The following is a 27,709-nucleotide window of genomic DNA, read 5'->3' as shown; positions in this document are numbered from 1 at the left end:
TCGTTTATCTTGAACGGAGCTCAATATGTCATACTATTGTGTACCTGATTGTCCAACACTCAGCTGATGCAGCACTGAAATTATATAAAATATATATATATATATATATATATATATATGTCAGTACTAGATGATAGAATTTGTTGGTCACAATGTATATCAATGACCAAAGTTGGGGAAAGTTACTTTTAAAAGTAGTGCATTACAATATTGCGTTAAGTAACTAATTATGTTACTTTTTATGTAAAGTAATGTGTTGTGTTGCATTACTTTTGCGTTACTTTTTTAAAAATCTGGGCTGGCTTACTTGTTTGTTTTTAAAATAAAAAGTTCTACTTTTGGCAATCGTAAAAGTGCACCAGAAGTGAAATGAATGAGCCTCAGGCTGAAGGAAATGTGAATTCATGTCTGTACAGTAGAACGCAGGAGAAGAAAGTTCAACACTCTTTAGCAATAAAAAAATGAAGCACAAATGTTAGTTTAATGTTAGTCTAAAGTAATTTTGTGCTTATTAGTGTGGTTGAATTGGATCATCGAAGAACAGCAACAAAAACATTAGTTCATACAATGGGATTAAATACAGTGTTGGGGAGTGACTAGTTACTTGTAACGGAATTACGTAATTTAATTAAAAAATAAATGTAATTGTAATTAGTTACAGTTACTGAGAAAAAATGTGTAATTAAATAACTGTTACTTGTGAATGTTGATGATTACAAAGGGGGTAACTTCTGAATTTTTTTACACACACATACAAATTTAATTGACTTCTTTCATAAATTGCATTGACTGCTCTAAAATGAGACACCAATGTTTCAGGAGTTTAGGACACAGAGTAGGACACATGCTTATTCGGTAACTGTTCCTATTTGGGTTTATACTTTATGTTTTAAAAAAAAATTTCCAAGGCATTGTTAGAGGCCAGTGTTTCCTGTCATAACTATGCAAACATTTGATTTTAAAACCAGTATCATAGCTATTAAACTATTTCGTTATGATTTCAAATCTGTACTGAACCTCAGAATGATCTCAAAGTAAATAAGAGGTGTTAAGTCTGAATTTGTGGTGGCTGTGCTCTAAATTAAATTAATATGCTATGGAATGTACATCCAGCCAGTTGTTATTGCAAAATAAAGATGAATATTATCCCTTACTTAATATAGTCTTAATTTAAGTGATAAAGGATTTTGAAAGTCTGTAATCAGTGTTGAGTGCGACTGTAAGTTTAACTCTGCCTGCTTTAAATGTTTCAAAATGCTTAACAGTTGAAAATATTTAGAAAGTTAATCAAAAAGTAATCAAATGGAATAAGTTACATTACTTTAATAAAGTAACTGGAAAGTTACACTACTTTTACATTTTAAATAGAGTAATCGCTAACCTATTACATTTCCAAAGTAACTTTCCCAACATTGAATACATAAAGAATATACGTGTTATTTAATTATTGCAGGTTTGTGGCATATTCTGAGTTCGCCTCTGCACTTACTCCCTATTTTCCTCAATATGGGGGCAGGAGCGCTGTCATTCAGTCAATGGTAAAACAAAGTAACTGGTAACAAAGTAACTCAGATATTTTCTTGTAAATTAAAATAAATGCATTACTTTACTAGTTACTTGAACAAAAGTAATCTGATTACGTAACTCACGTTACTTGTTATGCGTTAACCCAACACTGTTAATGACTAGTCTTTCAGCTAGTTGACTGATATTTTGTATTTTTCCGATTTCATATTTTGTAGTGGCAGTACGTCAGTTTCCTTTCTTGTCTTGAGTTGAAAATTAGTTACTGCAATTGCTCTTCTCTGCTCCATTTTTGCACACAAGAGTTCATCTTATGCAGACGCCCCGCTAAGAAACCCACAGACAGAGGTCAGCTGAACCAGAATCCAGGCTGTTCTTGCAGGCTACACTTTTCCTTTACTTAAATTCCTGTTGTGACGTATCGGCACACGGTCGATTCAGCTCGTTTAAAAGCCCATTTTAAGGGTTTGAATGCAAATCAAAAACTGACAAAGCAAGAAAATTGTCTTGAAATGCGGATGACGTCAAAACGTGGTTTTACGCACGCTAAATACAATGACGTGCTGTTGAAAAAGTCATCTACGTTCAAAGTCAAGAAATCTTATAATTGGAACCATTTATGACATGCTATGAAGGCACTACATGACTTTATATATAGTCATCTTAAAATGCATAATCGGTGAGTAATGTGCAGTAATAGGCCAGATTTTGTCAGGAGCGTGAGTCACCGTCAGTATCCAAATGTTCCGGGCCGTCAGATCAGACCTGCAGGAAGCGATACGTGCAGCGGTCACAGCTCAGCGAGCGTTCTGCAGGAAGACACGGTCCCTTCCGTAGAGCCGTAAACGCTGCCCACAGAAGCGTTCTGCTCTCATTTGACACCTCTTAAAGTTCCTTTGTTCCCTTTCGTCTCTGGGTGATTTTGTTTAAAAGGAAACACTGCTGAGGCAGATATAAGTGAGTCTATGGAGGAAGACAGTTGTCCTTCACTCCCCATTTTTCTTGCTGCTTTGTTCTTCATCAAAGCAGGAAGTAGGTCACGGAGACTGACAGACGGAGCTCTGGGGCGTTTTAAGAGGCGATCGATGCTCAGCCAGTCTACTGCATTTGCAACATCTGGAGCATAGGTGGACATCACACACACACTCACACACACACACACACACACGTCTTGCAGTTTGCCCCAAGAATGCCCTGTTGCTGTGGTTAGCCATAAGAGATTACTCAACCATCAGACTCCAACATGTCTTTTATGCAGTGACGCACACACAGATGTGTGACCCAGAACGGCCCGTTGCTGCGATTTCCCACCAGGGATTACTTAACCTTCATACTCATGATGCACAGTCATTGCATAAACACACACACACAAATCTGTCCCGGATTACTACGGCGCTAAGAATCGTACACAATAAGATGCGTTCTTTTGTAGCCGCTGCCCAATCCCAGTAAGCTGTTTACAAGCGCGGTTTTGCAATACGAGGGATTAATAGATGAGGATTGTGATTAGGAGATTATTCGAGAGCGCCATATTGATGCAGCGGATCTCAGCGTGGAGCCTTATAGCACAGGAAATGATGTCACGGATCAGACTGTGTGCTGTAATGGAGCGGGAATGTAGGATCTGACAACACTCTTGAGGGTGGGCGACATGACCAAAACCTTACATCATGATATGGAGAGTTACATTTCGATATATATATATATATATCAATATATGGATAATTATATATATCACAATATAGATATTTTTGCATTAAAGGGGTCATCAGATGCAAACTTCACTTTTACATGTTGTTTGAACATTAATGTGTGTTGTCAGTGTATGTACAAATCTACCCTATAATGATAAAAATCCATGCAGTGGTTTTTAATTAATCTGTAAAAATAATATCCCCTTTTTCAAATCGAGTCGTTCTCAGATGCCTGTCGTTGTGGCGTCACATGACAGAGGACACTCCCACAATAGTTGATTGACATGAGCGTCTTACCTCAGATCAGCTGTAACAGTCCAGAAACTTTCTTTGTTTTACAAAACCATTGAGAATTTTTAATCAAAGTATATTAGAGACTTTTTATTAAGACCCTAAAGAATCATATCAGCTTATGGAAAATGGGCATCCGATGACCCCTTTAAGTTAATGGTTTGATACCATTGAAGTTTCATAACTAGTCTAACTAACATAAGTAAAAAAAAAAAAAAATTAAAAAAAACTTGAGCTTACTGAGGACAAGTCACCTTTATTTATATAGAAACAAATATATCAAATGATTTCAAAGTAATATCAAATCTAAAAATATTTAGAAATCCCGGTTGAAGAAAAAACACCAAATGCTGGTTAGGAATGTTTTGAAGCATGGCTGCTGGTTTAAGCTGGTTTAAGCTGGTCCTGAGCAGGAGCTAGTTGCTTAGTACCAGCTCAAACCAGCAACCGTGCTTCAAAACATACCTAACTCACATATGCTGTTTTTCAACAGGGATATTATAATGTAAAAATATTACAATTATAATATTGTATATTGTTATTTCACTAATATATTATGTATATAATAATGACTGTTCACAACTTTTTTATAATTAATAACACATCATCAATGACTACAAAGGTCACAAAAACAGAGCATCTGTCACACATGCAAAAGTCTTGTTAGTGGAATGCAACGTTCTCAAACAAAACTCTTGAAGATTTCAAAGATTGTGTGCCATGAAGAGTGGGAAGTTTGGCAACATCTAGAAATGCTCTAGAAATGGCACAGTGTCAGTGATGTGTCGTTTACTGCTAAATGTAGCACTGACGCTGCATTTGTTGTTGTAAATTTGACAAATAGCGTGTTAAACTTTGTGTAATTTTGAGTTTGGTACATCATCATCCCAGACACTTGGAACAGTTTGTGGTGCAAAATACGGAAGCTGATTTAAAAAAAACTGTATAACAGCCTTGATCCAAACCTTGAACAAGTGAATGATTTCTCTCTTGGTTTTTTGTTTTATATATGAACCATTTTACCTGTGAGGATGTTTTCTAGTGGAGGTTTGGCCATTTTTATTTATTATTATTATTTCTTTTATCCTCAGTATATGTCTCCAGAGCAGTGTCTCTCAATGGTTAGGCCTCAAACTCACACACGTAGCCTGTGCTTCCTCTTACGGCGTGTTGTGGTTTGAAGTGATCCATCAGATGACTTCATATTCCACGGGATCGGGGAGAATGTAAAGAGGCCAGTTCAGTGTTTTTAGAAGGCAGGAGAGGAAAGGAGGCAGAAGGTTAGTGAGGCACAGCAGAGGCGAAAGTAAGACAGGCAGTCGGTCATGTTTTCAGCCTTTGATCAGCCTGTGAGCTAAAATAACACTCCTCTGAGTCACTAGTTCGGAGGGAGGGGAAAGAGACTCTGGGCGTCTTGGGAGATGACTTACTGAAAAATAAGAGACAGATATAAAAACATACTGAACTCTCTCTGTCTCTCTCTCTCTTTCTCTCTCAGCTGGAAGCGTTCTACTCCATCTTCACCACAGAACAGCAGGATCATGTTAAATCCGTGGAATACCTGCGCAACAACTTCCGCCCACTCCAGAGTCTGGACAACCGAGAGGTCTTCAAATCCGCCGTCAAAGACGCTTGGCTGCCCGACCTGACCGACAGCCTGGGGAACCCGTACGGAACCGAGGCTTCGAAAGGTGGGCGGGCTCTCCTGACAGCTGATTGGCTGGCAGCTTCTATCAAGCCAGATGTTCGTGCGTCACGTGTGCTCTACTCTTTTTAGATACAAATTTAGATTCAAATAGATTCAGAGTCCCCTCATTAGTGCTTACTCATAATGCGCGAGCAAGCGCGTGTGTCGGTGTGTGTGTGTGTGTAATGAGAGCGAGTAGGTGGCATATGGTGCCGTCCTCTGCTATTGTGTCATTAGACGCTCTGTTTTTACTTGCCTATTTTCTCGCTCATTTCTCCGCTCCGTGTGCGCGCAGGAAATGCACAGGACTGCAGCTTTTCAAGGACACGCTGCTTTTCTCACCTCTGTCTGTGCTCCACGCGCTTCACCTCTACTGGTGTCCAGAAGACAGCTGCTTTGGTCCGTGTTGAGATTATTTAGACACAAATGGTTGAACCATTCAGACAAGCACACACATTTTGATTTGATATCGTAGCAGAAACTTACCTTTGGCGTCTGTTGTTCTCAAATAAAGCTAGTTATCGTTACCAAATCCTAAACGTTTATGTAAATCCTAAGGATTTACGTGTAATTAATAGCAACGTTGCCCAATGTGTTGAAGTCTCTGGAGCGTCAGGCGGCAGCGTTAACCCGGAATCACACTGTGCTCTGCAACGTGTTTAAAAATTCAAACAACTGTAACTTTGACGTTTAAGTCAGTATATTGATCAAATCAATCAAATTGAGATGTTCGTCAAAAGTTGTCTACACACTTTGAATGGTGGAAAATTAATTGAATATTTCATTAATAAATTATATTATAAATTATTAAATTCAATTAAATTCAATTAAATTAAGAAGCAATTCTATTACATTTTGATTTTGAAATTTTGATTTGTATAGTGTTTGCATTGAAACAATGAATGTATTGAAACAAAAGTGGCTTAATAATATTTTTTAATAGTTTTTATTCATCAAAGAAACCTTAAAAAGGTATCACAGATTCCACAAAAATATTGGGAAGCACAATTGTTTTCAACATGATAATCAGAAATGTTTGTTGAGCAGCAAATCAGTATATTAGAAGGATTTCTGAAGGATCATGTGACACTGAAGACTGGAGTAATGATGCTGAAAATACATTCAAAGTACATTTTAATATATAATAAAATAAAAATAATAATTGTTTTAGATTGTAAAATCAACCCAACAATTTGTTCATATTAATACTGAATTATTCAGTCTGTTGACAGCCCTAGTTCAATTTCATCAGTCACTCAACTTTTTTAACTGATACGTGAAGTATTGAATTTTTGACGTCGAGGACATATCGTGACATTCAAAAAAACAGTCTTATTTCTGTCAGCGTTTACAGTGCAAACTTCCCGTTTCTTGCGTCTGGCAAACTGTGTAAAAATGCTTTTGGTGACGCTGTGTTTTCACGTGTAGCAGCACTCGATGTCTGCGTTGAGAGGAGTACTGCGGGCCTGACGTGGGTCGTGACACGGGATTTAACCCTGACAAACTAACCCACATCCTTACTGTCATTTCTACATCCCTTTATGAAGCCGTTTTCCTCATGGGAAGATTTGATCCACACAAGCTGGCAAACAAAAATACACACGTTCTGTACACACCCACTGCCTCTCAATACAGACGAAGGTTGTTTACCCCATACACATAAAAACATTCACCTACACTGTTTTCCTGTACTATACCGAGCATAATATCTGGAGGGCTTTAACAGATATTGATTGGCACTGGCACCGCGGTAGCTCCTCTCATTTACAGTTCTCTCACATGTTCGTAAAATCTTGCCTGGTGATCCGTGGTCCAAGCACAATCCCTCATTCCCCACAGCTGTAATAATAATACAGAGCACAAGACACAAATGACCAGTGAGGAACACCACAACATCCTCATCATCACGATCAGGGTAAAGAGGAGAACCAGACTGTGTTCTGCAGAGAGGAAGATGGAGACCAGAACAGCAGCTCTTAGCTCATTTCTTCATTCCTCCTCACTCTCAGACACAGGTCTTCTTGTTTCCTCCTCACAAGAAAAAAAACACAAAAAAAGGGTTGTGGCTATTTCTTCAACAGATGCTTTTATGTATTTTATTTTTTATAAAATATAAATACCCCCAAAAAAAGTTGGCCCTTAGAAGCTTTTTACAATGGTATTTATTCATTTTTTTTTATTTATTAATATTAAATAAACAACTAAGGAAACATTTTAATTGTCCCTCAGGTGACATTTTCCACAACAACAAAAAATTGTGGCCAACAATGAATATATATTTCATAATTGTGATTTTTCTTTCCCACTTTCAATTGTTTTGCTTCATTTAAAGGTTAATTTTTTGTGGATTTGTTGAATAAAAGATCAGGAGGATAAACATAGCACATTTATTTTTTTACAATATTTTCTGGGTAATATTATCCAAGGGGTGCTTGTGTATTTTTGTAATATTATGTGAAATATGTGGAAAATATCATCTATATTTAGTATAAAAGACTGACCATTTTATTCTAAAAATATTTCACATTTCTATCACATTTCAAGATACTAGTTGTTTTTGGAAATGTCATTTTTAGAATAAAATGGCTGACTATTTTGTCTCGTTAAGACTAATTTCATAACTAGCATTGCATGTCGGTTCAGGGAAGAAAAAACAAAAATATCCACTGTTGGACTTTTATAGACAAATTAAAAGTCCTCAGGCCCAAAGGCAGCAGAGAGATCCGACCAGTCGCACTGTCTCTGTCCGGTCAGCTTGTTAACGCAGATCATAATAACTGCAGGTGAGGTGCACCGACGCTCCTAAACAGCTGCTCAGATTCCAAACCAGAAATAGAATTCATTTGGGTGCTTGGAAATATTCTGAAATACTGTAATACGAGGAGAGAAGCTTCTCTTATCGCTCCCTGCTTATACGTTTTAATTTCAGCTCCGTGCAAAATTGATTGCGGACGCCGTGCGCTGTCGTCGAAGAATAAAAAGGGAACAGAAAGGATAGAATAAAGAAAAAAAGGATGAAAGGGTGGAGTAATGGTGTGATAGAGGCTGAAAACAGAAGCATATCAATGGTGCCTGCAGGCTGGAGCTGAACTTTTTGTCAGCTTCGATTAATTCAGAACACGCGCCGGATCATAGCTGAACTTTCCCTCGCAGTAGGCCGAACAGCCGAGTCGCTTTTATCAGAACGTAGTCCAGACTCTGACGCGGCACACATCTCCACCTGTGAGCGTGTCCGGCTGGGAAACGCGTCAGTTGAGAGTTTTGTTCTTTGTTAAACGTTCGGTGTCTCGAGCTAAAGCATACACGATCGGAGCCGTTCTAACACATTAGCGCACGCTCGCTTTGAGGAACAGTACACCAAAAAATGAAACCACTCCATGCGAGAAGAGCTCAAAGAAGAGCTTGCTCCATCCAGCGGTAGAATATTCTTTTTCATGCGAACTGTTCCTTTAAGCCGTCGGAAGCGCCGCTCAAGGTTAACGGAGTGTTTGCACTTTCTCTGGCTCTAATTTGACTTCTGCTCTCACCTTCTCTCCTTTCCTGCTGTATCCCTCCATTAATCTCACTCTCCATGGTCAACAAGCCGGAGGGCCAAAGATGGCCTTTTTATTAAACGCTTCTCTGTGCATCTCATAAGAGACCTGCGCTCTCGCGCTGTAACCTCTGTGTTTCTGAGCGGACCAGAACGTGGCCGTAGATGACTTATAGACTGTAGCGCTGGACGGAGAACACGTTATGAGCGGGCTTTTCTTGTGATGATTTCTTGGAATGCTGTTGAAAAATGTTCTCGTTTAACACAAGCCGCAAAAGAGGTGGAGAATGTGTGAAACGCTGAGAATGACAAGCGTTCCAGTTTAGAAATCTGCAGTTAGACGAGGTGTGATTCGTGATATCATTCATCAGTCAGTTGAGGTTCTTGCTGATTTTTCATAGTTTGTATGAAAAAAGGTTAATTTAGTATATATATACATTTTTTATTTGTTTGCTTGTTTTGTTTACTTTATATAAACGACTTAAAGGAGAAGTTCACTTCCAGAACAAAAATGAACAGATAATTTACTCACCTCCTTGTCATCCAAGATGTTTGTGTCATTCTTCAGTTGTAAATAAATTATGTTTCTTGAAGAAAACATTGCAGGAATGTTCTCCATATAATGGACTGATACGGTTCCCCCGAGTTTGAACTTCCAAAATGTAGCTTAAATGCAGCTCTAAACGATCCCAGCTGAGGAAGAAGGGTCTTATCTAGCGAAAAGATTGGTCATTTTCAAAGCATATTGACAATTTCCATACTTTATAACCTCAAACGCTCGTCTTGTCTAAGTCTGTGTGAACTCTCTTTTTTTCTGGTTCAATACGGTCAGTACAGTCTCGTTTTCTCCCCAACTTCAAAATTGCCCTACATCGCTGCAGACCCAGTGTTTACAAAGTGAACATGCAAAGAAGGTCTAACACCCTTTACAAAAAAAAGTAAAACACTGAAGTTTTTCGACATACCCTAACTGTATTGACCCGGAAAAGTTTTTGAAATTAAAAAGTGTGTTTACGAAATGACCAATCATTTTGCTAGATAAGATCTTCTTCCTCGGCTGGGATCGTTTAGAGCCATTTGGAGCCGCATTTAAACTACATTCTGGAAGTTCAAACTCGGGGCACCATTAAAGTGCACTATATGGAGAACATTCCAGCAATGTTTTCTTCAAGAAACATAATTTCTTTAGAACTGAAGAAAGAAAGACATGAACATCTTGGATGACAAGGGAGTGAGTAAATTATCTGGAAGTGAACTTTTCCTTTAAATTGCAAATGATTCTTTGATTTTTACGTGTATGCTAGGGCCTGGTTAGAATTTGTGTGATGTAATTTTTTTTTTTTTTGCACCGAATAAGTTGTTCCACAAGGTGGCAATGCTGGCCCAGCCCGCTGTCACAGTCAAAAAAGAAATGGAAGAAACAGAACAACAACGACAAACCACTGGAGACACAACAACAAGACATCAGCATTGACGAGCAGTTGTGAAGATGGCATTGCAGAGAAAACTGACCAACCACTAAGAGTTTTTTTTGCGAATGCTTGTTTGAAAACAAGATTTACTGTGACGGTCGGGTGTCAGAAACTGAGACTAGAGTTAGAGCACTTTATATAATAACTGTACATAAGATATCTGTATTTTGTGTAAGCGCCACCTACTGTCAGAGGGTGATTTGGGTTTTTACACTTTAGTCTGATCAGACATGTTGCTTGAGAAATCACCACACTGTTTGCATGTAGCTTTAAAATGTATTATTGCTTCACTTTTAGGTTCATACATAAAAAGTGATGCAGCAGCACTGCTGACCTTTGAAAAAGTCAAACGAGAACATCATAAACTCATCTTTGATTGTGGTCAGTATTAATAGTGCTGCCTGGATACCTTTAGCATACTAGACTGAACGTAGCTCGATTTGAGTCCCACGGATTTTAATCTTGAACACCGTTTAGGATGAATAGGATGCCAACTGAGATGTTCATGAGCTTCTGAACATAATTCCCCTTAAACTCTTACCAGAGGAGGCTGTTGAAATGTCTCTGAGGTCTTCTTTAAAGGACAGGCTTCCATCCTCAAAGGTCGCCGTCACGTTTGTGCGCTGTAATCACGAACGCACGCCATCTGTGTGAAAGTCAGGCCAGGCGTCGCTGTATTCTTTATGCGGCTGCAGTCGCTATTACTTCTCTCGTGATTAGAGCTAATAGAGGCTTCGGCGTGAGGAGTGATGGTAGAATTAGTTTAATTAGCATTGTTTTGGATGTAATGGCTCCCCTGTGGCTGTGGGAGGGAGTGTTTTGCGTGTGTGCGTTTGTCTGTGTTGCAAATGTGTGCACGCATTTTAGGAAGACCAGAACGAAAGAAAATTTAGGGCTTCTTCTGTCAGATTTCTCTACGAATAGAAGCTACCCCTACGCACGCTGTCAGCCGCCAGAAACTGTGGCACGCTCGGTGATTAAACACCTTCTGCTGGGGAGATTAACAGCAACTTGGATGCTGCTGGTGTTTACAGAGGGCATGACACAATTCAGGACACGTGAAAGCCCGGCCCGTGTAGTCGGCAGTCTAACGGAGCCATCTAGTGGCCGTGGGATCTAAGGGCGCCAGCGGAGCTCAAGGTTAGAGCGGTGGTAAACACGCATTTTCCTTCTTTCTGTCTTTTGTTACGCAGCGTGCAGCAGCGCCCCGATCAACATGAACGTCCAGCACATGAACAAGACGGCGCTGGTCGTGCGATGGTCCCGTCCGGAGATCACCTACGACCCGCCCATCATCAGCTACCTCATCTCCTACAGCTGGACCAGAAACGACGAGTCGTACGAGGAGACGTACGTCAAAGGCAGTGATCAGAAACTGGTGAGGACTTTTATGTGTGTGCTGATCTGTCACAATATTTCACAATAACTCCTGCGAATGATAAGCTGTTTGTCTCAAATAGCTTCACAACACACTTCACTCAAGTCAAAGTAGATATCGATTGGGAAACAACAGTGGAGAAGGGTTTTGTGTCCTCTTTGGTCATCTATAACACGATATCTCCCAAAAAAAAAGATAAAATATCCCATTTATACTTCAAAGACAGCATGAAATAGCATTTCCAACATTTTTAACTTCCATGATGTCACACATTTTCAAATGGGATGGGACTTAATTTTATACACTGGTGTTATATCCAAACGTTTGGGATCAGTAAGATTTTGAATGTTTGTGAAGAAGTCTCTTATACTCATCAGATTTATTTGATCAAAAATACAGAAAAAACTAATATTCTGAAATATTTTTGCAATTTAATATAACAATTGTCTATTGTACTATACTTTAATTTATAATTTATTTCTGTGATCAAAGCTGCATTTATCAGTGCTGGAAACAGATACGCTGCTTAATATTTTAGGATTCTTTGTTGAATAAATGTTCAAATGAACAGCGTTTATTCAAATTATTTACGCAATACATGTCTTTACTATAACTTTTATAAATGTAACACATCCTTTCTGAATAAAAGTAATAATATCCTTCAAGGAAAGAAAGAAAGAAAAAATGTACTGACCCCAAACTTTGAACGGTAACAGTGTGTATTGTTACGAAAGATTTCTATTTTGAATCATGCTGTTGTTTTTAATGTTTTATTCATGAAAGAATCCTGAAAAAAGTGGAACAGATTAAAAAAATAAAATAAAGAAGCAGCACAACAGTTTCCAACAATGGTAATAAATCAGCATATTAGAATGATTTCTGAAGGATCATGTGACACTGAAAATTCAGCTGCGCACCACAGGAATAAATTCTGTTTTAAAGTATATTCAAATAGAAAACCATTATTTTAAATTGCAATAATATTTCACAATATTAGTGTTTTTTCTGTATTTCTGATCAATTAAATGCAGTCTTGGATGAGCAGAAAAGACTTCTAAAAAAAAAACATAAAAAATGTTACAGATCCCAAACTTTTGAATATATATGTGTTCTTTTTCATGAGAAAGGGTCTATTAAATTAGGGTCTATTTTGATGTCTTGTTGCCAGTAAACATCTCACGGTTCAGAATTGTGTCAGTCTGTTCTTGGAAAACAAACGGGCTGTTAAAGTCTGGGATGTGAGGATGTTGTTCTCATGTCTGTAAACCCTCAGCTCATGGATAATATCCTGTAATCTGTCCTCCGCTAGAGCCTCAGATCCGTGTTTGCAGAAGCGCAGCGAGTGTGACTGTGAATAAAGACGGAATTTTAGGTCGTCAGCAGGAGGCCGCAGCGGTAGACGCTGACCCCGGGGCCCGCCGTTTCAAAATACTAATGCACTAAAACTGTTTAAGAGGTGGAGATGTGTTTTAGTCTCATTTCTCTTGACTTTCTTTCGAGCACACTCGGTGGGGTGTGAAATTCATAACAGCCTGAGATTTCTGATTCCGTAGTCCGCGGGGGGTCGTGAGGCGACAAAACGGGACGAAGAAACCGACTCATTATCGTTCGTTTTGTTCCCAAACATTCCAGCGTTCGGTTTGAGAATCAGAGCCGACCCATTCCATCCTTTCCCGAAATCCTCACGCTTTTTCCTTGTTTCTCCCTTTTTCTTTTCTTTTAAGCTCTTCATTTCCATTTTTATTTCCTCTCTCGTCCCAAGACGCTGCTATCTGGGTCAAATTAGCGGCCGACTCGATTTTAGAGGGACTGCTTGCCAGATCAATGGAGGAGGAGTTTTTACTCCTTTTCATTTCGAATAACCCAACAGCACTGAGTCATATTTGAGTCGGGGTCTTTTACAGAATCAAATAAATCAGAAAGGTGTTGGCGTGGAGAGGAGCTGACGTCGTTTACTTAGCGTAAGATTTACAAATCCCTCAAGCCCACGGCACTTTTCACAGACCCCGGGGGCGGAGGACTGAGAACTGAGTTATGATCATGGCTATTGCTCATACACTTAGAATAGTATTGGATCTTCATTTCTCACAGATGAAACGAGTCTGCCTGCACAGAGACACACAGGCAGCAGCGAGGGAAATGGAGTTAAGAAGTGCTCATTCCGCACCATCACAGGAGATTTCTTAATCAAGTGTGTACTTACCCGTGTGATAATTTAATACACACTAACCTTTGCCTGTTCTTTTTTTTTTTTTAAATCAGTATTGAGAACAAATGCAGAGGTGCGCTGTGTAAACATGCTGCTACTGTAGTTCTAGACTAAATGTGAACATGCATTAATTCATCTCACAAACAAAAAAAAGTGATTCAGTGAAACAGTGAAATGCAAATTCAGAATATGACCCATATAAATGAACAGAAATATTTTTTATGTATTTAATCCCATTGTATTAACCAATGCCTATGCTGCTGACCTTCGATGATCCAATTCAGCCATACTAATAAGCAAAAATGACTTTAGATAAACAAACATTTCTTTCTGTATTCTCCTGCGTGAATTTACTTTTCCTTCAGTCTGAGGTTTATTCATTTCACTTTTGGTGTGAAAGGGCTTGTACATTTGCTAAAAAATAAAACTTTTTATATTAAAAACAAACAAGCAAGTCCCACCCAGATTTAAAAAGTAACACAAAAGTAACGTAACACATTACTTTCTATAGAAAGTAACTAAGTAACGTAATTAGTTACATTTTTAGGAAGTAACACAATATTGTAATGCATTACTTTTAAAAGTAACTTTCCCCAACACTGATTATTTCTGTGATTTTCAGCATCATTATTTCAGCCTTCAGTGTCACACGATCTTACAGACAGTGTTGGGGGTGACGCATTACAAGAAACATGAGTTACGTAACCAGATTACTTTTTTCAAGTAACTAGTAAAGTAATGCATTACTTTTTAATTTACAAGAAAATATCTGAGTTGTGTTTTCAAGTAAGTAACGCCAGTTACCTTTTTTTCCCATTTATTGATTGAAAGCTCTGCTGTCCCCATTTGAGAGAAATCAGAAATAAGATGTTACTTTAGTTCTTGAATAAATGTGAACATGCATTAATTCATCTCACTTACAAAACAACTTCAGTATTCCTCAAAATGAATAAAACCTGCAATGATTAAATATGTTAAATAATACAATATCTTTTATGTATTTAAGCCCATTTTATTAACCAGTGTCTTGCTGTTGGCCTTCAATGACCCAATTCAACCATAACAAGCAAAAATTACTCAGGATAAGCTAACATTTGTCCTTCTGCGTTCTACTGTACAGACGTGAATTTATGTTCCCTTCAGCCTGAGGCTTTTGGTGCAAAAGGGCTTTTACATTTGCCAAAAATAGAACTTTTTAAACGTAAAGACAAACAAACAAGCCCTGCCCAGATTTAAAAAGTAACGCAAAAGTAACATAACCCATTACTTTCCATAAAAATGTAACTAAGTAACGTAATTAATTACTTTTTTAGAGAGTAACGCAATATTGTAATGTATTATTCTTAAAAGTAACTTTCCCCAACACTGGCAGAAATCATTCTAATATGCTGATTTGCTGCTCAAGACACATTTCTGATTATTATCAATGTCATTTATCAATTAAAATATTCCACAGTATTTTTTGTGGAAACCGTACTACGTTTGATTCAGTATTATTTGATGAATGTGAAGTTCAAAACAACACCATTTACTTGAAATAGAAATCACTGTAACATTATAAATGTGTTTGCTGTCGCTTTTGAATTCAATTCAATGTGTACTTGCTGAATAAAAATATCAGTATTCATTTCTTTTCATAATTCATGTCTGTCAGGTTCGGTCAGGATTCAAAAGTAGGTTTAGGCGTTTGTTGAGATCCCTATGAACAGTAGTGATGTTCGCCTTAGGAAACAGATTAAATACTGTATCCCAAATTTTATAAGCACTACATTTACAGTGACATAGTTCATTTTATATTACTGTACACTCATCTGAAGTGTACTGTATATGAATGTTTTCTCAGAAAGATCCTAATAGTGTTGCAGAATGTATTGATGAAGGTGTACATTATATAACAGCCTTTAAAAATAGAAGAGCGCCTCACTCGCTGAACTGCCGTGTCTGTGTGTCCCAGCGGAGCGGCTCAGAGGTGCTTCAGGTGGTAATGAATGTTATGTGAGGGAGAGACTGATAGAGACTGTCTATTTTCAATGCTAATGACTTGAGAAGAAAGGTGTTAGCGTCAAGTGCAGGAGACGAGAACAAGCTGTTCACCTTCATCCTCCAGACCTCTGTCAGGAGAGGTCACACTTCAGAGCGAGCGTGTCTGCCGTTCTTCTCTTGTGTTTTGACTGCGGGCGTCAGACGATAACCCTTCCCGTCACGGACCCACATCTGGAGGCGGATCTGTCGGTGACGTAGCGTAAATGTAACGTCGCGTGTGTGTTTCAGGAGGCTGTCATCGCACCGGTGTCGCCGGACGTGCTGTACCTGTTCCGCGTGCAGGCCGTGTGTTTGAACGACAAGCGCAGTGACTTCAGCCAGAGCATGCTCTTCAGAGGTACAGAGATACGGAACAAGCCTTTCGTGAACGCGTGAGAGCGCTCCCTCTCATTCATATGTTTCTTCTTTGTTTTGGTAGCCAACACCACCAGGATATTTGAGGGCACAAGAATAGTCAAAACTGGGATGGTAAGTTTACATCTGTCCAGCAGGTGGCAGCACTGTCTCTTTGCATGGCCATTCAATAAATAAAATATACATGTGTGTGTAAATATATAAAAATGGCCTGAAACTCTTTACTCTGTCTGTTGTTCCTTTAGAAGGCCTTTTGTCTGTAATTTTCATGCCTTAGATAATGATATAAATGTATTTGTTACAAATAGTAATTTTATAATAATTGCAATAATAGTAATAATATATTTAAGGCAAATATTTCTATGATATTTAACTAGAAAGTTTTTAAAAGTTTTACGTTTTAAAAGTTTGACGGATTTCAGTCAGAAATAGTTTAAAGTTGTAAAGTAGTTTTGAAGCTTAAAGCTTGAATGTTTTGAAGGCAAAACATAGATCATAGATCATGTTTCTAACATTAGCAAGTTACTAGCATGTTGCTAGCATTTTTTTGCATGAATAGCATGTTACCATGATTCTAGTGTGTTTCTAGCATGATTAGCAAGTTACTAACATGTTGTTAGCATGTTGTTAGCATTATTAGCCTGTTGCTAGCATGTTTCTAACATGATTAGTAAGTTACTAACATGATTCTAGTTGCTAGGCTTGGGATAGTGAGATAATGTGAGTCTATCCCTGCTGATCCTATCCTAGGCTGGTTGGCTGGTCTTAGCTGGTTTAGGACCAGCCTGACTAGGCTGGGAAAATGGCCAAAACCTTTCTAAAACCAGCCTGGTTGACCAGCTAAAACCAGCCTAGGCTGGTTGGCTGGTTTTAGCTGTTTTTTTTGTTTTTTTTCAGCAGGGCATGGGCTTTTTCCCATATATATATGTATAGCACACCCGGTCAGATCAGTTTGAAGATCTGGGCTGAGTTTGGAGTTAAGAATAATAATAAGTTTAAATAGCATTTCAGTAAGTTGGCTTTCTCAGGCCAACTTAATTATGTTATGTATTTGTTTTATTTTTTTAAGTGATGGTTCAGAAATGGCCTGAATCCTGTTCTTCTGTTGTTCTTCATCTGTGTGTTTGCTCTGTTTCACTCACATGGTGTGATGTTGTGGAATGGGTGCAGAGATCAGTAAAGTGTGGTTTCTGTCTGTCTCTAGCCGACCGTGTCTCCAGCGTCGTCGGCAGACATGGCACCCATCAGCTCCGGCTCCTCCACCTGGACCTCCTCCGGTCTTCCGTTCTCCTTCGTGTCGATGGCCACCGGGATCGGCCCCTCTTCCAGCGGCAGCCAGGCGACGGTGGCGTCCGTGGTGACCAGCACTCTCCTGGCGGGGCTGGGCTTCAGCGGAGGCGTGATCTCCTCCTTCCCCAGCTCCGTGTGGCCCACCAGACCCCCGCCCTCCAGCCGCCAGACCCCTGCCAAACCTGCGCTGACCACCGCAGAACCCGCCTCCTCGCCGGCCGCGGACGCAGAGCCCGCCGCGGCCGCGGACGCCGACGCCTCCGACGACGGTGGAGGAGATAAGGGAGGGAAGGGTGAGGATGAGGACGGAGAAAAGAACGGAGAGGAAGAAGAGGAAGAGGACGAGGAGAAAGGTGCCGAGAGTAAAGACGGCAGCGTTCCGGACCATGTGGAAAAGCAGACGAACGGCTCCGCGACTAAAGATCCGCCCACGGCTCTGCCCGATTCCACAGCCAAAGAGAAAGGAGGAAGCAGGAGAGCAGAGAACTCCACAGCGCCATCTACTGTCCCGGAGGATGGTGTGGAGAGAAACGCACACACAGTGAGAGAAGAAGACGCGCAGGTGCTGCCGACCGGAGAGCCGGAGGATGACGGCAATGTGACGGCAGCGACGGAGACGCCGGACGACACGGCTCACACCGGCAAACCCAGCAGAGGAGACCGCAAACACCTGCCTCCTTTCTCCATTCTCACAGGTCAGACTACATTTCTAGTCACTGTTCATATCTCACCTTCTTGACTCCGAGACCCACCGTCATCCACAACAATATTTGAAAATCCCATGACTTTTACATTTGATCATGAATTAATGAATATGGGTTTTTTAAAAATGTTTTATGTCCTTTAAAATATTTTACAGCTTGGAAAACTGGAAAAAATGTATATTAATAAAATATATAAAATATTCATGGATTACAGTAAATATAAAACACATTAAAAAAACACTTATTTTATTTACTTTTCTCATTTTTATTTAGCTTTATTGTACTATAACAGCTAAAGCTAAAATTAGGGGGGAAAACAAAACAGACATATTTAAAAAAACAAAACAAAACAAAAAAACAGAAAATTTAAATATTCAGTGTTCAAAATATTAATAGAATCTCAGTGATACTAAAATAACTCTGTCCTGGAGTTATGATGAGCGGTCTTGTTTGAGTTTTTTATTTTAATGCTCGTTTGTCTTGTTTTAAGTTATTTCGAGGCTCCTGTGAGAGTTAGCTGATTCCTCCTAATTGAGAACATCCAGTGACATGGACTTTTTTCGTCCTGATTTATTAATTTGTACAAAACAGGTTGAAAATACATATACATATGTCCTGAGTTCACCTCATCTATAATGAGCATGGTTTTCATTTCTGAGCTCTCATTAATTTGTTTTATGCAAGTGAAAAATGTCAGGGTGGTACAACTGACCTGATAATGAAAACATTAACAGAATGACAGCCACAGTCATGTGGTGTGACCAAATTCAGAAACACACTTATAGTAGATCAATATCAGATCATTTGATCTCTTCATGTCAGTGCAGTTTGTTCAGTTTGAAAATGTCATGTGGTGCAACTCTTAACAACGTAAGAATTCATGATTCTTTTAAATTATGCTTTGCTTTGAAAAATATGTTTTAATTTAATTTTGCTAATGATTAGGATATATATACTCTGATGTATTCAATATGTAAGAAATTGCTGACACTGCTTTTTACTTGGTTACACCGCATGACATGTTTACTTTAAGTAAGGGGCTAAGTCATATCCAGAGAGTCTTTGGCCAGCCTTTCATATGACCCTAGCAACCACATAGCAACCTCTCACATCGCGCTAGCGTTGTGTTGGCAGGTTTTGCATGTGCAGCACCTCTCGTCTTTCAGCAGGAGACGTTACACTGGTTTTCTTCTCTCTAAACAGTCAGTTCTTGTGTTTTGTGGTCCCGTTTGCGTCCCCTGTGCAATGATGGTTTCATCTCCCTCCCTCACTCTCATTCTTTGTCCTTTATTTCCCGTCTTCCTCCGTTTCTCTTTGTCTCTTCATCTTCCTTATCCCCTCTCTTCTCATCCTTCCATCTTGCTTTCCGTCCTCTCTGTTTGTTTCGGAGGCAGAGGGTTGGCCTAGTTTTCCGGTCCAGAGAGGATGAGAGCAGAAAACATTTTCAGCTGCAGGGAGTAAAAAAAAAAAAAAAACAAGAAACAGAGAAACTCCATATTTAGCTCTATGGCACTGGAGTGTGTGTGTGTGTGTGTGCGTGTGTGTGTGGTGAGGCTGGAGCAGCACGGGTTAGTTAGCAGCATGCTGTCCTGGAGGAACGGCTGCAGGTTTCTGATCTCTCTGCTCTTACATTCAAGACCTGAGTCTGTGATTCCCACTGCAAGTTTGGGACTCTGGTATGTTAGTGTGTGTGTGTGTGTGTGTGTGTGTGTGAGAGAGAGAGAGAGAGTGAGTGTGTGGTTGTGCATGTGAGTGCATGTGTGTGTGTGTGTAGACTGGTAGGCTGACCGTGATCTTGCCAAGTGGGACGTGTTTCTAAATCAACATCCTTGTTAGTCCTGGAACAGTGATCGTGTGGACCAATCAGGTTTGGGGGAAGCAGTCAGAGTTCAGTTCAGGTCTGGGTTTGGTGCTGCTGTAAACTCAGCATTTCTCTCTGAACTTTTTTTTATTGTCAGGGTTAGGACAACCTTTCACAGGACTGAAGGGCAAACAAAGCAAATTCATCTAGAAACACGTCTTACTTGGCAAGACAGTGGTAACTGGCACTATATTTGACAATAATTTTGAGTATTTTTGCATTTATTTTAAATGCCTAGTAACTGTTTTGTGTGTTGAGTAAATGGTGTTGAAATTGTTTATTTCAGCATCTTTTTTTTGAAGCTAATTAAATTTAACATTGTAATATAAATTACTGCAAATTACTGTATTTATAATAATAATAATAATAATAATAATAGTAATGATTATTTTGATTATTATTATTGTTATGATTCATGTGGGTGTATGGCATTTATTTTGAATGTTTTTTAAGCAGAATTTAAAATTTTGAGTAAATATTGTGGATTTTTTTTTTTTTTCATTTCAGCAGTTAAACTGAATACTATTGTTATGAATCATTTGATCAAAAAACTATTGCAATTGTTATTTATGATTATCATTATTGTTGTGGATGCTATTAATAATAATAAAATAAATTTTATTTAAAATAAAATAAAAATAAATATCATGTTGATATTAATAGATATAATTAGTAGTAAAAGTACTAATGCATTATTGTTATTGATGTTAAGGCATTTTTGCATTCATTTTGAATGTTTTATAAACATTTTGAATGTTGAGTATTATGTAAAATAAATGTTTACTGCTTTTTAGCAATTTCTTAATCTAAATTATTATATTTTGAATAATTAAATAATGTAATTTGTATGCAATTATTGCCATTGTATTGTTTATAATAATATTTGTTGTTGTTGTAATTATTATTAATGATACTAATAATACAATGATAATAACTGTTGGTTGTTGGCAAAATAGGTTTTGAAGCACAGTCTCTTTGCTGTTTGAGCGGTGTGTTGATAGTATTGTGTGTGTGTGTGTGTGTGTGTGTGTGTTTCAGAGCGTACGGTGGTCTCCAGTATGCACCCTGTGCCTGCGTCGGCTCGGATGGAGTGGATCATTCCTCTGGTGGTGGTGTCGGCGCTCACCTTCCTCTGCCTCATTCTGCTGCTGGCCGTGCTGGTTTACTGGAGGTGAGACACTGACACTCATCCACAGACGCACTGATGAATCGCTGATTCCTGAGCCGCTCTTTGACAGACACACGACCGACTCTCTGATTGAATCACTCACGCAGACGGACGGCTGCACCCTGATGTGACTCTCAAACGCTTCATCTGCTGTATTGCGTTAGAGTCGGGCTGCCGTGTGTGTGCTGGTGTAGTTCTGTGTGTGTTTGTGTCCGTTTGGATCCTGCAGCTGCTAGTTTATCACTCTGGGGCCCCTGGCGTCCCCTGGGCCCCGAGGGCTGGAATAAAAAGCAGTTAGGACTCTGTGTGTGTGTGTGTAATGTGTCTCTTGTGAGACGGTAAGTAAGATGGAGAGAGGCCGTGCTCTTCCCTTAAGGCGTCTCCAAAACGAAGGAGGTGCTACGGAAACGGCTGCTGAGGCCCTGTTGCCATGGTCACACCTGAGACTGAGCGAGTGTGGCGTCAAACGCTGTATGTGTGTGTTACAGTGTGTACAGCAGCATCCTAGTGTTTGGAGTTCATAAGATTGTTTAATGTTTTAGAAAGATCTCGCTCAAGAGATCTCTGCGATCAAAGCTGAATTTTCAGCATCATTACTCCAGTCTTCAGTGTCACATGATCCTTCAGAAATCAAATGTGACCGTAAAACGGTTACAGTTCTGCAACATTTATTTGAACTAGATTTTTTATAATGTATCATTGCGTAATAAATTTACATTTTCTTTCAAAACAAAAACTTACTGATAAAAGGAACAGCATTTATTCAAAATGAAAAAAAATGAGCAATATCAAATTTCAAAATTCAATTTTTTAAAGAAATTAATAATTTAATAAGGATTTGTAAAACTGATTTAAAAAAGTGATAGTAAAGACCTATTTTGTTACAAAAGATTTATATTATGAATAAATGCTGTTATTTGTAACTTTTTTCAGCAAAGAATCCTGAAAGAAGTATCACAGGTTCCAGAAAAATATAAAGCAGCAAAAACTGTTGATAAATCAGCATATTAGAATTAGATTTCTGAAGGATCATGTGACACTGAAGACTCAAGGTAATGATGCTGAAAATTCAGCTCGTGTCTCTCTGGATGTGTCCTGTTCTCTGGAGGACAGCTGATGGAGTCTCTCGGGGGGTTTTGATCACACCATGTCTCAGTTTAGCAAACAGCTCTGGAGCAGGATTGTGCCAGGACCGTCTCCCCAGGTCTGGGCTCTCCGCCCTGGGCCAGAAACGGCCATCTGCTCCCTCCTCTGGAGCTCAAGGGCCAGGCAGTAGCAGGGGGTCGTGAAATATTTTGAGATGTGTAACCGCCGCCAAATCGTCTACTGCCCGATAACACGACACGCAAACACACTCGACCGAACACAAACCCTCTCCAGAGAGAACACACATCTGTCATAGCAGCCATGATAAAGACCACTATAATTAACATACACACTGAAATATGAGACACAAACTATTATTTGATGCTGTTTCTGGCTGATCAAATGCTCAGAATATTGAAAAATGCTTTGTGAATCTGCTGGGTATTAAAACACAAACACACACACACTCATACCCTAACTTCCCTAATGACTCGTGTGTGTGTGTGTGTGTGTGTGTGTGTGAGGGTCTGTAAGTGTAATCTGCTCAGTAGACTGACAGAGATTACCCTCAGCACTACACACTAATGTCTCAGTCTGTATCAGATCACATATCCTTACCTTCTGTCACTGTGTGTGTGTGTGTGTCGGTGCGTTTGTTTGCTGTCGTGTGTCTGAAGTCCACCTGGAAACATTAACTAGGATGCGTCATTTCCTGTGGCGGTGACATGAAAGTCAAATAATCATTTACGCTCGAAAACCAGTACTTTGACTCTTTTTTTTGTTGTGTGTTGAGTTTCCCGGTGTTTTTATTTGTGAGCCACGTGGAGTTGCTGTCTACAGTTTGTAGAGTTTTCAGAGTCAGTGATTCATAAGCTTGTGCTGAATCTCCTGATGGTGTAAACAGCAGAGCAGCTCACTAAAACACACCGACAAACGCTCAATCACTGTCACCTGTACCGTACTGAAACCTTTTATACATTTTCCTCAGATCTACTGAATGACTCAATCATTGTGTTAAACAATGCGATTGTTTGTTTGAAGCTGAATAAAAGCCTCCATCCCAGTGTCCGGTTGGACTGGTTAAAGTGGGGTGATAATGATCTATATGATAATCTCCTGAAGCGTTTCCTGACTGGCCCCAATCTGCTTTTGCTCTACAAATCAGACCTGTTGAGCGTGTAGTTTCACAGACCTCAGATCAACATTATTTACAGTGCAGTGTTGCTTTTGATGTTGTAATTTAGGCTGGGCTCAAGGAACAGTTTATCTAAAAAAAAAAAAAAAAAATTCTGTCAGCTACTTTTAATGTTGTTCCAAACCTGTGTCTGTCTTTGTTTAGTGGAGTACAGATTTTTTACAGAATGTTCGTGCTGCTCTATTCCACACAATGAAAGAATGCAGTGATTATGGATGTCAAGCACCAACACAGGCAAAAAAAGCATCATAAAGTGCCACTGAAGCCACGCGAAACCTGTCAGGAACAGGCCGTTACTCTGTAGAATTCTTTCCTAACGCCTTTCAGATCTCAGTCATGTTTGCATATTCAAATGTAACCAATCACGACACGCAATAACGTGAATAGCGCTAAAAGATTTGAGATCTACAGCGAAGGGTGGGATTTTCAGCAAACATCTTAAATATTGGTCTGTTCATCATACCAGGGTTATTATCATTGACTAAAATTATTAAACACATTTTTGTATTGAAATAAAGCTGAAATAAAACATAAATATTAGATTAAAAACTTAATGGAACTTAACGGAAATTAGAAATGTTGTCAACTAACTGAAATGATCTTAAGTTGAGCACTAAAATTTGTAACTAAAATTAAGTAAAAGAAAATTAAACCTTAATAGTATTATTGAAAACAAAAATAAATAAATAAATAAATAAAATAAAAACGACAAAAATGAAATAAAATAAAATAAAATAAATGATGGTAAAATAATAATGCATCACACAAAGTTATTGCATGACTTCAGATGACTTGGACTATAATTGGGTGAGTTTAATGGACTAATTTTATTGTTGTTGTTGTTTTGTTTTTTGTAGCTTAAGAGCCCCAGAATTCATTTCACACGTTCACAAAAAAATCAGCTTGAACAGAAGAAAGTCGTATGGTTTTGGAACAGCATGAGAGTGAATAAATGACAGAAATTTAGTCAAACTTTAATTCTTGCTTAGTCTCTTTTGCTGCAGTTTGTTTCTGTGTGTTTTTTGTGGTATTCTTCATTCTCTTGGACAGAAAGAGGAGTTAAACAGAGTTCAACACAAGAATGGAGTAGTTGGACACAAAGAAGGGGTGTGTGTGTGTGTGTGTGTGTGTGTGTGTGTCCAAAGGGAAAGGCAGCAGGTGTCTGTGCTTTATCAGATGAGTTGTGGACTGATCTGGGATCAGTGAACTGTTCACGTCTGACCCCAGCAGCTCTAGCACTCGTGTAAAGCCCTGTGCATGTGATACGTCAGGACCGGCCCTCTCTCCACCCCCCAACCCCCCTCTCTCTCTCTCTCTCTCTCTCTCTCGCTCTCTCGCTCACTGCTCTGTTTGCTCGGCGGCAGCATGCGGAGCCTACAGTCACTCACCTCTCCTAAAATCCCTCGTTCTTTGCAGGGATGAACAGCTTATGTTCTCTGCTGTGCATCAAGTACAGGTAGGACAGACGAGACTCCCGCTGGCTTATCGGGTTGATGTCCAAAACTTCGAGTTTTTGTAACTTTAGAACAACCTTTTAATCTCTCGCTGTCTCTCTCTGTTCGTTTCTTTCTACTGGATATGGATTTTGTTTCTTACCTGCTTATCGCTTGTCTTGCAAAGTGAAAGAAAGAGGTAAAACCAGTTTGCAGCTCTCAAACTTGAAACAATTTTCAATAATTCTTCCTGACAGTCTGGGTTTCTTTGAATGAGTTTGCCTTGTAATTTGGTGTGTTGTGTTTTCAGTGGACGACACACACACTGGTGCTGCATGTTTTATTTAGAAAATATGCAGATGGATTTTAGAAGCAAAAAAAAGTTGGGGGGGGGGGTATATATTTTACAGGAAAAAAAGGTCTAATTTTTAATGATAAAAAATAATAATTATTATTATAGTTTTTTTATTATAATTGTAGATTAAAACAATTATAATTTACATTTTTCTAAAAATGTATAATGGTTTATTTAATGTGTAGAGTTTGGGTTAGTCTGTAGTCTTTGTAATTAGTTTAAAATAAAAACAATACCTGTGACTTTGTATATGTTTCTAAATATACCAGTGGAGGAAGACTAGGAAATGGACATAAAGTGTCATAAAACTTCATAAAAGTATGGATAAAAAAGAACAGTGTGGAAAGTTTGCTATAAAGTAACTTCTTTTGTATTCCGCAGGATAATGTCATACAGGTTTGTAAACGTTTTTTTTTTTTCATGTGTTCATTGACGCTCTACAGAGTGTTTGAAGCGTGAGGTTGTAATCTCTGTTTGGAGTGTTTGATTTGCTCTTTGAAAGGAGGGTTCAAAGTTCATCTTGATCCTGTCATACGTACCCAGTGCGTGTGTGTTTACTCTGGTGGGGATTGTCACCTAAAACACGCCTCACTGAAACTTTATGATGTCACTTGACTGTCTCTGGTTGTGTCTCTTCTACAGGAGGTGTTTCCAAACAGCTCATTTCTACGTCGAGGACAGCAACTCGCCCAGAGTCGTGCCCAATGAGAGCATCCCGGTCATCCCCATCCCAGGTAGGTGTTTTCTGACAGATCTCAAATCAGTCAAACATTTACATTTGACCTAAAGACACACTCCATTCTGATCCAGTGTCAGGTGCGGAACCCCTAGATAACGTGTGCTTTGATCTAATGTCAGCATAGTGATATGAAACACTGTATGCATGAGTTTGTCTTGCGTACCTTGCATTATGGGTAAAAGGTTGAATTGCGTAAGATTTTTAACAGTGCTAAGATGTGGCTGTCGTCTCAGCGTGTGTGTTTGTGTGGGATTGACTCTGACTCTCCACAGACTGTTATTCTGTGCGATTAGTGTAGAATCTAAAAATCTATTGCTGCATTGATTTTGGCATGAAGTGCCTCTAATCAGGTTTTCAGCTTCTGAGAGTAAAACAGCTGTGTTCACAAGCGTGGGGCACAGGGTGTAGCGCCACCGTTTGGTTCATTTCATATGTTTTTTTTTTCCTGTTGTTTGTCATATTTTGTGGTGCTCACACTATTATTGTTTGAAACTCTTAGCCCTAAAGACCTGGGTATACTTCATTTGCCATGTTCTGCTCCATCTTGCGTGCTGCCGTGTCCGCACAGCTTTCAAAGTGTGCTTAACCGTGGATGAGCACGAACAGATGAATTCTACACATGCACAGAACCATCTGTCCGACTCTCGACATTCACTTTGCACCTGCACTGTTGTAAGTGACTGTCCGTGGGCTGCATGTGGACAGTCGATGTGGATGTCCATTGACACATTTGACAATGAAAATCCCATCACGCGGACAACGAAGTAACCTTTGGCCTTAACTATTAGACTTGTGCTACAGGCATGAATAATACGTCACATCCTACTACTTACTATTCCAAGTGATCAAACTTATGATTTTGACCTGGTGGACAATCAGATGGGCAAAAAAAATCACAAAGATTTACACGGAAGGTAGCCTAATCATCATAATATATTATAGACTTGGGGGTGGCTCTTTTCACCTGAATCAGACCACCCAGAACACCCTAACAATGGCTGACAACCACCAGCAACACCTGAGTCAACTGCCTGGCTAGCAAAGCTTTAGAAACCACCTAGTAATGACAACCACCCACAACACTAGCCCTATCAATCATTTAGTAACACCCTAGCAAATACTCATAACATTCCAGCAACCATGAAGCAAAGGCCTACCAATCATCCACAGCACCTCATTAAGCCTGTTCAGGCCCCCACGACACCCTATTAATGCCCCGACAAACACCAGCAGCTACCCACAACGATCTAACAATACTCTAGCAACCACTCAGCAACGCCCTAGCAAACCATTTTATAACACTCCAGCAACCACGTCCTTAAAACCCCCTCAGTACTGTAGTATGCACCTAGCAATGCCTTAACAACCACCAACGACAGCTAGGAAACTACCTGGCTAACAACATCCTGGAAGCCACCTAGCCATGTCCTGACAACCACCCGCAACTACCCACAACAACCTCTAGTAACCAGTCAAAATGCTCCGGTAACCACCACACAAAGACACAGCAACCATCCACAACAACCACCAACAACACACAAGAAACTGTCTGCCTAGCAACACCCTGGAAACCACCTAACGAAGCCCTAACAACCACCATAAATACCCAAGCAACTATCCCTGGCAGCAAAGTAGGAATGTCCTCACAGCCGCCTACAACTACCAATGATGTTCTGGCAATGCGCTCTGAACCA

At 39.4% G+C, this 27,709-nt stretch overlaps 1 protein-coding gene across 1 annotated transcript in view; it reads left to right on the top strand.

The window, feature by feature from the left end:
* Positions 1–27,709, top strand: part of ptprga (protein tyrosine phosphatase receptor type Ga) — a 228,747-nt gene that overhangs the window by 183,874 nt on the left and 17,164 nt on the right. The window contains exons 8-14 of the mRNA XM_051122442.1: positions 5,008–5,200; positions 11,394–11,578; positions 16,059–16,167; positions 16,249–16,298; positions 17,389–18,169; positions 21,078–21,210; positions 25,919–26,010. Of these exons, the coding sequence (XP_050978399.1) occupies positions 5,008–5,200; positions 11,394–11,578; positions 16,059–16,167; positions 16,249–16,298; positions 17,389–18,169; positions 21,078–21,210; positions 25,919–26,010 (1,543 nt within the window). The remainder of the gene's footprint in view (positions 1–5,007; positions 5,201–11,393; positions 11,579–16,058; positions 16,168–16,248; positions 16,299–17,388; positions 18,170–21,077; positions 21,211–25,918; positions 26,011–27,709) is intronic.

This window comes from Labeo rohita, chromosome 11, assembly GCF_022985175.1.
Source record: "Labeo rohita strain BAU-BD-2019 chromosome 11, IGBB_LRoh.1.0, whole genome shotgun sequence".
Classification (NCBI taxonomy): Eukaryota; Metazoa; Chordata; class Actinopteri; order Cypriniformes; family Cyprinidae; genus Labeo; species Labeo rohita.
Note: the sequence above shows the minus strand (reverse complement) of the source record. Positions and strands in the feature narration are given on the sequence as shown.